We start from the raw sequence: 13,489 nt of genomic DNA, 5'->3' as shown, positions 1-13,489 counted from the left end.
TACATGTTTTTTAGTTGGATGGTTATTTAATAGTCGAGAATAATTTATTAAGCTGAATTAATTTATTAAAATAAAAAGAGATAATCAGTTAAGATAAAAAGTAAATCAAGTCACAAAATAAGTTACACGTAGTGTTTATTAATTTTTATTAAAATTGATTAAAGTTTTATTAGGCTTGTTCTCGACGATAAATTTTGTCTGAATAATAGATAATTTTAAACATTACAATAGTTTTAGTTTATTTTATATTAACTTAACTTTATTTATTTCTATTAATTTAGCAAGAGTGGCTATGTTCAACATTTCTCAAAAACCAGCACCACCTACTCCACCAGAAAATATAGTTAATGAGCAAGATCGGCAAACGCAGATGCATTATGAACAATGGCTCAATAGTCAGCAGCAGATATTATTGCAACAATTGAAATATTATGAGGGAGAGGTCCAAAAACTTCGTAAAATAAGAAAGGTAAATATAAATAAATTAATATCACACTATTAACTAAAACTACTTAGATATTATAATAATGCTTACTAAAATATTTTTACATTTTACAATAATAAGCTTTAATCTTAATTTTAATTTTTTAATTCTAATTTGTCCTGGATTTTCGCATTTTTCATGTTTTTTTTTATCTCATTTCTTTCCAGTCTCTCAATAGTAAACAACGTCAACTTCGTAAATCTGGTCACGAACTGACAGAGAACGACGCCGCTGAACTGCAACGAGTTTCTGTCGAGCAAGCCGCTCTTCAGAAACATTTAGATACTTCGCGTAAGCAACATCGTCAACACGGCATATTGCTCCAGGAGTATAATAACAAACAACAACAACAACGACAGACTCAACCCCAACCAAACGAACCCTGTTCTCCGTTGATGTCACCTTCTCAACATTCTCCGATGCATTCTCCAGCGGCATTGGTCTCTCAAAGTCCTGGTCCTAGTATGATTCAACATTCACCAGCAACTCCATCAATTGTTCAACATAGTCCAGGTACACCGCTACTTCAACATAGTCCAGGCAACCCTCAATCAACTAATCCAGGTACAATGTCACCTCATAATGTTCAGCAACAATCGCCAAGAATTGGCACTCCTCATTCTCAAGGTGACGAAAGTCCCTTCAGTCCTGGGCCAATGCCTTCTCCGGGTCTGTGCAATCCCAACACTACGCGAATGACCTCGCCACAACACAGAGCCATTATTGGCGGAAGATTAGCAACTTCTCCTGGTGCCTTTACAGCGGAAACGCGAAATCAGCAACAATTGATGGTTGATCAGGGTGTGAGAGTTCATAGTTTACCTCAAAGGTTTGTCAGGCCACCAGAAGGGACGCAGAGGAGAGGGGTCGTTTATAATCCGCAGTCAGGACAACAACAATTGCTGAATCAACAACAGCATCAGCAGTTATTGCAGAGACAGCAGATTATTCAGCAACAGCATGAAGGTGTCGCTCAAGATCAAGGACAAGGTACTGTCGTTCGGGGGACATTGCAGCGGCAGCAAGTTTTTCAGCAACAGCAACATGAAGGTGTTTCTCGGCAACAAATTCTCCAGCAACAACAACAGAATGATATTTCTCCGGATGGGCAGAATGTTATTACTCAAAGAAATTTGCAAATGGTTCAACAAAGACAGATTCTTCAGCAGCAACAACAGACTGATGTTTCTCAAGAAGGACAGAATGTTGTTACTCAAAGAAATTTGCAAACGGCTCGACAACACATTATCCAGCAGCAGCAGCAACAACAACAACAACAAGAAGGCATTTCTCAAGATGGACAAAATATTGTTACTCAAAGATCGTTGCAAATGACTCAGCAAAGACAGCAAATTCTTCAGCAACCGCAACAAATTCTTCAACAACAGCCTGAAGGTGTTTCTCAGGAAGGACAGAATTCTATTAATCAAAGATCGTTGCAAATAGTTTCACAACAACGACAACAAATTCTTCAGCAGCAGCAGCAGAATGATATTATTTCTCAAGAAAATCATAATGTTGTTGCGGCTCAAAGAAATTTGCAGATGGCGCAGCAACGACAACAAATTCTCCAACAGCACCAACAAATTCTCCAGCAACAACATGAAATTGTTTCTCAGAGTATTTCTCAAGAAGGACAAAATTCTATCGGTCCTAGAACGCTGCAAATGATTCAGCAACGGCAGCAGATACTTCAGCAACAACAGGAAGGTAATTCTCAGGATGGGCAAAATATTACTGTTCAAAGGCATCTGCAAATTGCGCAGCGACAGCAGCATGAAAGTGTTTCACAAAATATTTCTCAAGAAATTGGACAAAATGTTGTTCAAAGAACATTACAAATGGCACAACATCGTCAACAAATCCTTCACCAACATCAGCAACATGAAAATATTTCTCAAGATGGACAAAATACTGTTGCTCAAAGAAATTTACAAATAGCTCAACAGCGTCAACAGCAAATTCTTCAACAACAGCACCAACATGAAGATGTTTCTCAAGACGGACAATGCGCTATTACTCAAAGATCATTGCAACTGGCTCAACAACGACCACAAATTTTACAGCAACAACATGAAGGTGTTTCTCAATCTGTTTCTCAAGAAGGACAAAATACTATTGCTCAAAGATCTTTGCAATTGGCTCAACGACAACAGATTCTCCACCAACAGCAACATGAAGTTATTTCTCAAGAAGGACAGGCTTCTATTGCTCAAAGATCACTTCAAATGGTTCAGCAACGTCAACAAATTCTTCATCAACAACATGAAGGTGTTTCTCAGGGTATTTCTCAGGAAGGACAGAATTCTATTGGCACAAGATCACTCCAAATGGCTCAGCAACGACAGCATATCCTACAACAACAACAACAACAGCAACGGCAATTCTTGCAAATGCAACAACAGCAACAAAAACCGCCCAATTCGCCGATGGTGTCTCAACCATCAAACTCCCCCAGTCCGCAACTTCATCAGCAACTTCAACAAGGTTATGGCCAACCTCCAAGTTCACCCATGGTGCAACAGACAACAATGGGTTCTCCGATGCTTCAACAACAGTTGAATCCGACTTCACAACCTCCCAGTCCAATGAACAGGATTTCACCAATGCTTCATGGTAATCATCATCATTCCTCGACAACCAATCAACCACCTAGCTCTCCTATGATGCCTAGAAGTCCTATGGTAGCCGGATCTCCTATGCAGATGCAGCGAAGACAGTCTACCGGAAATAGCCCGGCTATGCCAGACAGACCTCAGAGTGTGGAAAACCCTGGAACTCCAAGAACACCCCACACACCTCATAATTTTGTCCAACAAAATGCTAATTTAACTGCAACTTCAAATGATCAACAACAAGTTTCTCAGCAAATTTCTCAGCAAGTTTCTCAAGAACAAAGTTCTTTATCAGATAATCTTCCTAGAGGTGGAGGAAACTCCAATAATTCCTTAAATCCAATTCCTTTTCTTGATTTTGGAAAGCCCGGATATTTTAAATTAGGATTGAGGGGCGGCTCACCAGGTAATCAGGAGCAGGATTGTCAACAAGTTTCTCAAGAACATATTTTTTTATCAGAAAATTCTACTAAAAATGGGGAAAGCCTCAATAAATCGACAAAGCCAATACATTTTCCTAATTTTGGACGGTTTGGATGGTTCAAGTTGGGCTTAAGGGGTGGATCGCCGATGTGGTCGAGCAAGGCAGAAAGCAGTAAGGGTGGTAAAGGATCGGAAACGTCCCAGGCGAAAAAAGAACAGTCATTGGAAGAGAAAGCAAATACTTCTACGAATCGGAAAACCACCAGAATCAGCTCGCTGGTCTGTGCTGATTACAATGATTTCGACGACGATTCGCATACGCCGCCACAGGCTTCACCAACAACTTTGGAGGTGAAATCAGCTGTTCAGAGCTCTTCTTTAACTTCTTCAACTTTAGATAATGGATCTCTAACTTTGGAAAGTCCTGGAGAAAAGCTGGAACATCTTCCAGATACGACAGATTATGATGATGATAAAACTATAGTCAATACCGAGGTGACTTTGAGTTCCACAGCTCAACGAGATAGTGACGATATCACTGTGATTGAGCAGTTTGGCGACTCGGAGCTGGTTGATGTTATTTCAGGAACTTTAGAAGGTGATATGCAGGAAGAATATGTTCTCTTTGAACCTGGAATGGTGGTGGATCTCTCTGCTGATAGTAACGATTCTCTTTGTCACGCTTTAGTGAACGATGCTGGTCAAGGTCACGATTTAGTGCAGATTTTAGAAATCGATAATTCTGAATCACAATCAGAAGAACCGATTTTAAGTGACGAAGATCTAGCTCCGTCTCATTCAAGGAATAAAAAAGGTCTTAGACTCGATATAGTGAGGACCTTGCAGTCTGGAAAGAAGCTAGTCGCTGTAACTGATACTCCAGAATCTCCAGATGAAGAAGAACTTCGAGTTGATCCTTCTCCAGGTCCTTATTTGGATCAGTCTCCTGATCAAGAACTTATGGTATCTTTAGTAAGTGAATCTGAAGTGGTTATCATTGATCCTACGACGAAATCTCCTGAAGACAATCTTTCTAAGGGTTCTTGCGACGAAGAGATTGAAAAAACTGATAACATACAAACTGATGCTCCCAAGGAAAATACATCTAATGAAGGTTCGTCAGATGATCAAACTAGATTTTCAAAACAAAACAAAAGTCCTACAAACTTTATTTTTTCAGATAAATCTTATACCAAAATATCAGTCTCAACCGTACCAACAAATATTAATATAACAGTCTCAAAATCGGCGGTTTCCTTAATAAATACAATTTCTTCAAACTCGACTTCCAGTTCAGTTTCTATTAGTTCCAGTTCTCAACTGAATCAAGTCTCAATTCAACCAACTGTGACAGAAGCTAAAATAACAGATCAGTTTGACTTGAAGGAAGTTTCCTCGAGCTCTTTTAGCAATCAAAGAGGTGTCACATTGTCAGCGATGGCAAGTATTGTGGCGGATGCAAAGATTGCCGCGAAGCTTAGTCAAACCGTTTTGGAAAATATCTCCAATTCTCAGCAAGAAAAATTGAACCCGAAAATCATCTCTGCCAATGAAATGCCGAAAATATTATTCTCAGATAAGCCTTTGACAACCTTTTCGAGTACGATAAATACAACGGAATCTTTGAATAATTCTACGAAGTTAATATTAAGTGTACAACCAACTTCTGTGACGCTTTCTACTCCGAAAATGTCGATTCCGGACCTATCAAAAAAGGATATTACTTCAAAGAGTAAGGAGAAATTAACAGAAAATCTGGAAGGCGAAGTGAAGAAGAAGGAGGAGAAAAAGATCCTGGACAAAATCAAAGATGAAAGCGATTCTTCGGATACATCATCAAATACTTTTTCAGGGTCAATTGAAGAGAAGAAAACTGATCCGTTAAATACTACAGACGAACTGGAGAGCATGTTAGAAGCCATTCACAATCCTGCAGAAAATGTTGGAAATAAGAATGATACTCCAACGACGATTCTGAAAAGGATGTCACCCGTTACCGATGATCTATCGCTTGTCAACATCTTGGAAAACGACACTGAACCGGTGGAGAATGATAAAGAACAGACGTCTCCAGATTCTGATACGCAAAAAGCAACGAATAAATCAGGAGAAATTCAGAAGAACATTGAAGAGACTAATAATGACAAAAATACATTTTCAAATGAAAAGAATCGTCAGGAAGAACTTTGTACCGGAATGGAGAATTCTAAACCATTTCTTCAGCATTGTTTGAATGAAGAAAAAACTTTAATGGAGGAATCTTCTGATGATATTTTAGATATGTTGCATAATATTATTTCGTCAAAACCAGAAATGGCAAACAGTAGCGAGCTAAAATCAAGTCTCATTTATCAGATGCCAACTCCGTTGGATACATTGCCTTTAAATATCCTTCAAGATTCGTTGATGGATTTAGAGCAAGATAATCTCGAAAATGATCAAGTTTCTTCAACTGAAGCTAAAAATGAAATAAAAAGTCAAAATTCTGAAGTGAAAAAGAGTTCTTCACCGACGAGCCAAGCTTCCACTTTGGTAGCTAGTACCGTAGCGCAATTGCAAAACACGACAACAGTTCCTCATTTATCGCCACTCTCGAAACCAACAGAATTGACTTCCAATGTGGTCAACGTATCCCATCAATTGAGGACACTGTTATCATCTATCGGGCAAAGTAATCAGACAACAGTGAGTCAAACTGGAGTGGTCACCATGGTTTCTTCAGTGAAATCTGGAAGCGTTTTGTCTACTTCTAACCCTTTGTCGACATTGAATTTATTTAATAATAATAATAATAACAACAACAATAATAATAATAATAATAATGTTCAGAGTGGTGTTTCGACTTTGACAAGAATAGATCAAGGTCGCCCTCAACCTTCAAAAGATTCAGAATTGACCACGAAAGAGAAAAAAGAATTAAAAGAATGTAGCGGAGTTATTACTACAGTTTCGAAGATTGGTAATAGTGAGCAGATCTTCAGAGTGACTTCTTCAGCAACAACTTGTCAGACTACTACGGTTTCTAATCTTTCAAGTACTTCTTCGGGTATAGTTACTTCTAGAGCCATTACAACCTCCATTCCTGTTACTTCAAACGCCATGTTGAATGCTATGCTGGCTGGAACTACTTCCTTGAAACCTTCAGTTGCTGGTCATGGTCGAAGCAACACAGTATCAACCCAGTCTGCTAATCATTTAAGTTCTGTTTTGCCATCGACTTCAATACAACGCTCGCAGAATTTTCAGGCGATCCTCCAAGTCAGTTCAGGATGTTCCACACCTCGAGTACTGGTAAATACTAGCTCAGCCGTAACCAGCTCAATGCAATGTGTTAGGACTATTGTGCCACCTTTGGCAACTTCTAGTGGAGTTTCAAGTACTAGTATTCTTCAATCGACTTTATCGCAAGCTCCAAGTCCCCTTTTGACCTCAAATCAGAATCAGTATAAATCTGGTCTTCTACCAATGGACAATAATAATCTTGAAAATCAATCTACGGTGAAAGTGAAAAAGGATCCTGAAGAGTCTAAAATCCAAGAAAAGAAAGAGATAGATTCCAGCAAAAGTTCCTCTAATTCTTTAAGATCAGAGGAATCCCAAAATGTGTTGCTAAAACAATTATTGCAAAATACAGCATGTGCCACAACTTCAGGATCGTCGCAAGGGCCCAGTCTGCCGATAGTTCCTTCGCTGGAAGCACAACTGGCTCGGCCAGTCGTACTTCCTACGTCACCTTCTTTGCTTCCTCAGTTACTGAATGACACCCCAACACCGAAGCCAGTAATAAATAAACAAGTTCTTGCGAGGGAAACTTCCTTTTTGTCGCATTCAGTGACACCCTTAAAGGTTCAAAGTTCACCAACTAAAGAAGAATCTGCTAAACCTCCTCTTTCATCGTCTAGTGCGATTACGACACAAAGAGCACAAACTGAAAGCTTAAAGCAACAAACAACAAAGTCAATTCCTACTTCTTCAGCAAGTTCTTCAGGAAATTCTATATCAAGTCAACAGCCAGTTTCTTCAACAATAACAACGACAAAAACGTCTCCGAATATTTCTATGAATCAACAAGAGACTTCTGGAAGTCAAAACAAACTGGGAACTGGCATCAGCGAAGGGCCTCAGACTCAACAACGTGTTGCTGTTTCCATTTCGAAGGTTGGTTTACAAAATAAGCCATTGGTAACCTCGGGAATAGCCTCGAAGAGTGTCCAACTATCGACCAGTAACTCTAGTAACGTATCTGGGCCACAAACTCAAATCCAACAATCCCAAAATCAAACCGCAGTGGCGCACAAGCCAACTGGTGTTGTTGTACCAGTGGTACAGCAACAAGTTCCTCCTTCTTCGGCTGCTTCCGTTCAGCAACAATCTGTTCAACAACAAGTGCCTCATAATCACGGGGCCGTTGCGGTTCCACCACAGACCGTTATCGGGTCCGCTGCCCCATCGGGTTCCAACACAGTGCCTTTAGTCGAGGTGAAAAAGGAAATCGGTCTTGAGGATGTTTTGTCCACTGCTGGCACGTCAGCCAGTCAGTTGCAGACGGATACCAAAGACTTTCTTACTACCAAAGAGGAACTCATGGACGGCGCAATGGATGATAAAACTGGTAAGTAACATATATATATAGATATATATTTTTAATATATTAACTTTTCGTTATGTCTTATATAAAATTAAATTGTAACAATTGCATCTGGAATACTTTAGATCTTAAGAAGTTGAAGAGGAGACAGTATCAACAGAAGAGAAAGCAGAGCCAGGGAAAAGATGCAGTAACTGCACCTCAAAAAAAACGGTCCCGTAAAGTTTCGCGCCTTGATGAGGATTATGACACATTTGTGGATAATTTAATGACTCAGTTACGGCAACTTCAGCCGATGGCGGTTTTAGAACCCCATCTGAGTCGTAATTACGGAGTGTGTCCGATTTTTGGTTGCGGAGATCTTGTTAAAATTGGAAGTCAAAAAGATTATAACGCTAGAATTGGTGATTTGCTTGGAAATTATGGAGCAGCCAGTTTACCTGGAATTTCTGATCACTATAATACACAGCCATTTGGAGAACTAGACCCTTTGCCACCCCAACAACCCCCGACTACGCAGAGAGGATTTTATGATCAGGAATTTCCGCCTTTGAAATTGGATGATAGTGAGCAATTATTTATTATGTTACATATTTATATCTTTTAATAATAATAATTTAATGTAATTATAAAATTCTAAGCAAATTTAATATTAATTATAAGAAGTTTATATAAGTCGAAAAAAGAGAAATAACAATAAAAATAAGAATAAGAATAGAGGAATAGAAGGGAAAGAAGAATAGAAGAAAAATAATATTAGTAAAATAAAAAAAATATATAAAACAAATAGAATAATAATATAAATATATTGCTCTATATACATTTATAAGAGAAGTAATATAGTACTTAAAATCTCTCCTTATATATAGAAATATCAAACAAAAATGTTCTTTTGTAGCTGATGATAAGAAAGAGAATATGACGACAAATCGCGATATGGACTCTCCTGATACCATCGTGAGTTCGTCCTCGCCTGAATGTATTATACCAGAATTTATGCACCGTTTCCCCGGACTGCGATTGATCGAGGAAGAATCCGATGAGGAGGCGGAATGGTTGAAACGTGTATCACCCGTTATACCTCTGATTTCGCCGATTCCAATTAAACTGAAGCCTACTTACTTAAAAGATGCAGCTAAACAAGACAAGGAGAATTTTGGAGTGTCCAAGTACGTATATTTATTTTTATTTATTATTATTTAGCACATCATGTATATATTTTTATTTATTATTATATGAGATATTATTTCTTTATGATACTATATAATTCTTCAGGCTTGGCAAGTCTCCTCCGATTCCTTTACGAGAAAGCGGAAATGTCACCGTGACTTTAACTTTAAATAGTCAGGCTGCCGATGATATAATGGGTGTACTTAAAGATCTTGCTAATATTCTGAACATAACACCACCTGCTAGTTATCAAATAGTCGAACGCACTACTACTCCTCCCAGTCAGAAACTAGGGCTGTACAGGACGAAAGGAAAGGACGGCAAAGAGGGTAGTACGTAATTGATAGAATGCTTATCTCTCAATAAAAGATGTTTATGATGACATTTATATAATGTTGATACAAATCTGTTGTACAAGAAAAAAGAAAAAATTATAAATTATGTGAAGAAAAAAGTTATAAGACATTATATATATCTTAAATAGAATATCTTAAATATCATTATATATATCTTAAATAGAATATCTTAAATAAAATAAAATAAACAGATAAAAATTAGAAACTTTTTAATTAAATATGTAAAATCAAAACATAATTTTTTAACATATTGATTTATTTCCAGCTCCAATCGATATACAAAGCATTCTGAACGGTGCAGCGAAGTTCTGTCGTCATTGTGATGTTGTGATTCTTAATAGTTTGATTCGAAAGAAAGCATCAGATCTGCCATTCTTAAGCAAAGAAGAAGCTGAACCAGGCGATGAACTTTGCTTTTGCTCAGCGGCTTGCTATATGCAATTTGCTCTCATTCATCGAACACCGTCCAATACTCAGGATAAGGTAAACCGAGAGAAATACCTTTTTATATTATCTATACAATATTCTATGTTATAGGAAAAATGAAAAAGTATTTTAATGTAAATAGTTTTATTTTACAATAAATCATCCTAAATAAATTATAAATAAAAAAGTTAGTAAGAATTTTAAGTTATTTTACAATTTAATTTATAGCGTATATAAATTTCATACGCATATAAATTTTAAATATAATAAATATGTTAATAATATTATTAATGGCGCATTATATTATGATATTTAGCAATGATATTGATATTTAGAAAAAATATTTCATATGAAAAAGAATATATATTAAATTTTTTTGTTATTTTACAGGCTGCGACGATAGTAGATCATCTATGTCATAAAACAGAAGCAAAAATGTTAGAAGATGACCTGAAGAGTCTGAAGAAATTCCCCATAAAACAGCAACAGCAGCAGATGGAGAGACTTGAGAATATAGAGATCGGTAATGAATCAACGACAGAAATCAAAGTGAAAACTGAAATGTTGGAGAATGTCGAAAGTGCAGAAAATGAAGAAAAACGGTCAAAGAAACATTCGATTAATGAAGAAATCGGTGATTCTATCGAGTCTCAACCACCTGCGAAGATTTGGAAAGGTGTGAGATATAAAACGTGGTCGATGGGAATAATCCAACCTGCAACCAAATTTAAGAAACCCACTGATAGAGAAATTACCGAGGTAAATGATTTTTTCATGTTTAATATTGCTTAATAATTATTTAGAAAGTTTATGTGAATAATTCAATTATTTATATAATTTATTGCTTGGATCAAAAATACGGTTTTGTATTAGGTCATGCATGAATTTATGTGAATATTGATTTCTCTAATATTTAATAAACATCAAAATTTTAACGTAAAATCGTGAATGGAAAATTTAAATTGAATTTTCTTTTAGACGCTGTTTCGTATGGGAATCGCAGTAGCTCCCGCAAAAGCTGAAGACACCCGTCGTTGCGTATTTTGCAAAAGTCAGGGCGATGCAACAGCTGATGGGCCAGCCCGACTACTCAACTTCGATGTGGATAAATGGGTACATCTCAATTGTGCATTATGGTCTAACGTTGTATATGAGGCACAGAGTGGCGCACTTATGAGACTAGATGAAGTCCTGCAGAACAATCTCATACAAATTTGCATTATTTGCGAAAAATCCGCTGCCACGGTCAAGTGTTACAAACCAAGGTGCACCAACTGGTACCACCTGATATGTGCTATCAAAGACGGCTGCGGTTTTTATAAAGATAAGGTAATCGGATAGTTCATACATTAGTATTATATTATTTAATATTATATTTTTAATACAATGTGATATATGTATATGAAATATATGAGTTTAAAAGAGTTAAAAGTATTTTCAGTACAATTCTGTTAGATTTTTAATTTTCCATAAGAGTTTTTCTAAATTTTAAATTCTTTTTAATTCTTTTATTTTATTTTTCTTTCCTTATGCAATTTAATATAATCAAATTCTTATTCCAGACCATGGCTTGTCCTCAACATCTTATAAAAGATAAAGATAAGGAACTCACTACGCTTTCCGTCTACCGTCGCGTCTACGTCCAACGCGATGAAAATCGTCAGGTTGCTGCGGTGATGCACCATTCCGACAATAAACATCTGCTTCGTGTAGGTTCCCTCATCTTTCTCAGCGTCGGCCAGCTGCTTCCTCATCAGTTGCAAAATTTCCACACGCCCAACTATATTTATCCGGTGGGCTACAAAATCGTGCGTTTTTATTGGAGTATGCGCAGACCGAACAAACGTTGCCGTTATGTCTGTTCGATTCACGATGTTTCCGGTCGTCCGGAATTTCGTGTCCTAGTTCAAGAACCTCTTCAAGAGGATGTCGAACTGAGAGACGCTACTCCGCGAGCAGTTTGGAGTCGAATCTTGGAGCCACTAGCAGAATTGAGGAGAAGTACGAATTCTGTTCAATTATTCCCGAGATACGTTTCAGGAGAAGATCTGTTTGGTTTAACAGAGCCAGCAGTAGTGCGGGTACTGGAAAGCTTACCTGGAATTGAGACTCTAACCGATTACAGGTAAGAATCTGATTTTGGAAGTAATTTATATGAATAATATCGATAACTATTTTCTTGTAATAACTTTTCCCAACTTTTGCTTTTACTACTAGCTTTTAAGGGTCGACAGGAGACACGGTGGACGGTGGAGAGCCGTGAATTACGAATCGTAAAATTTGTATTACGGTTAAAATAATGAGAAAATCGCACTTTAACTGCGATATTCGTAATCAGCAGCATCGCTTTCTAACCGCTACAGAGCGATTTTTTGGAAAAATGGTCAAAATAAATTTTCGGAAAATCCAAAAAATCGCTCTGTAGCAGTTAGAAGGCGATGCTGCTGATTACGAATATCGCAGTTAAAATGCGATTTTCTCATTATTTTGGCCGTAATACGAATTTTACGATTCGTAATTCACGGCTCTCTACCGTGTCTCCTGTCGACCTTTAAGAAACATTAAATTTTTTGGAAAATGATAGCGAAACATTTCTCCGCTTTCAGATTTAAATATGGTCGTAACCCGTTGTTGGAGTTGCCTCTGGCCATCAATCCAACCGGGAGTGCACGGACGGAGGCACGTTTACGCAACCAGCTACCATGGAAACGACCGCACACGCAACGCACAGGAGGCTTTGCTTCACGTGGAGTGCCATTTGGTTTGCCAACCTGTGGTGCTGCTGCAACGCTGGGCGGCGTAGTCTCCTCAACATTAGTCGCAGCAGCTGCCGCTGGCGAGGCTGCTTCCTGTCCATACTCGAAACAATTTGTACACTCAAAAAGCTCGCAATACAAGAAGATGAAGCAGGAATGGCGTAATAATGTTTATTTGGCGAGATCGAAGATTCAGGGTCTGGGATTATATGCGGCGAGAGATCTGGAGAAGCACACGATGGTGATCGAGTACATTGGAGAGATAATTAGATCAGAGTTGGCGGAAACAAGAGAGAAACAATATGAGGCTAGAGTGAGTATACCACATTCTATGAAGCTCTTTCAATTATATTCTATTAATTAATATTAAAATATATTATTTATTTATTGCAGAATCGCGGTATATACATGTTCCGATTGGATGAGGAGCGAGTGGTGGATGCGACTTTGTGTGGCGGACTCGCTCGCTACATCAATCATTCCTGCAATCCCAACTGTGTCGCCGAGATCGTTGAAGTTGAGCGCGATCTTAGGATTATCATTTTTGCCAAGCGTCGAATCTCGCGTGGTGAAGAGGTGATTATACGTTCGTTTGAAAAAAAAAATGAGAACTGAATATCTTTTTTATTTCAATATTATTTACACTGTTAGAAAATTATGTATCTTCATAA

General features: G+C 37.8%; 1 protein-coding gene across 14 annotated transcripts in view; it reads left to right on the top strand.

The window, feature by feature from the left end:
• The window catches only part of LOC139808331 (uncharacterized), a 36,596-nt gene that overhangs the window by 21,427 nt on the left and 1,680 nt on the right, over positions 1-13,489 (top strand). For 11 of the 14 annotated variants that reach the window (XR_011730840.1, XM_071770197.1, XM_071770199.1 and 8 more), the window contains 11 exons: positions 282-469; positions 652-8,134; positions 8,236-8,676; positions 9,009-9,279; positions 9,386-9,612; positions 9,902-10,119; positions 10,453-10,821; positions 11,041-11,391; positions 11,625-12,187; positions 12,669-13,131; positions 13,212-13,394. Coding sequence is in view for 13 of the 14 variants with exons in the window: in XM_071770197.1 (XP_071626298.1) it covers positions 282-469; positions 652-8,134; positions 8,236-8,676; positions 9,009-9,279; positions 9,386-9,612; positions 9,902-10,119; positions 10,453-10,821; positions 11,041-11,391; positions 11,625-12,187; positions 12,669-13,131; positions 13,212-13,394 (10,757 nt within the window). In the remaining variant the exon portion in view is untranslated. The remainder of the gene's footprint in view (positions 1-281; positions 470-651; positions 8,135-8,235; positions 8,677-9,008; positions 9,280-9,385; positions 9,613-9,901; positions 10,120-10,452; positions 10,822-11,040; positions 11,392-11,624; positions 12,188-12,668; positions 13,132-13,211; positions 13,395-13,489) is intronic. The other 3 variants (XM_071770192.1, XM_071770191.1, XM_071770189.1) reach the window with 3 other exon arrangements.

This window comes from Temnothorax longispinosus, chromosome 2, assembly GCF_030848805.1.
Source record: "Temnothorax longispinosus isolate EJ_2023e chromosome 2, Tlon_JGU_v1, whole genome shotgun sequence".
Taxonomy (NCBI): Eukaryota; Metazoa; Arthropoda; class Insecta; order Hymenoptera; family Formicidae; genus Temnothorax; species Temnothorax longispinosus.
Note: the sequence above shows the minus strand (reverse complement) of the source record. Positions and strands in the feature narration are given on the sequence as shown.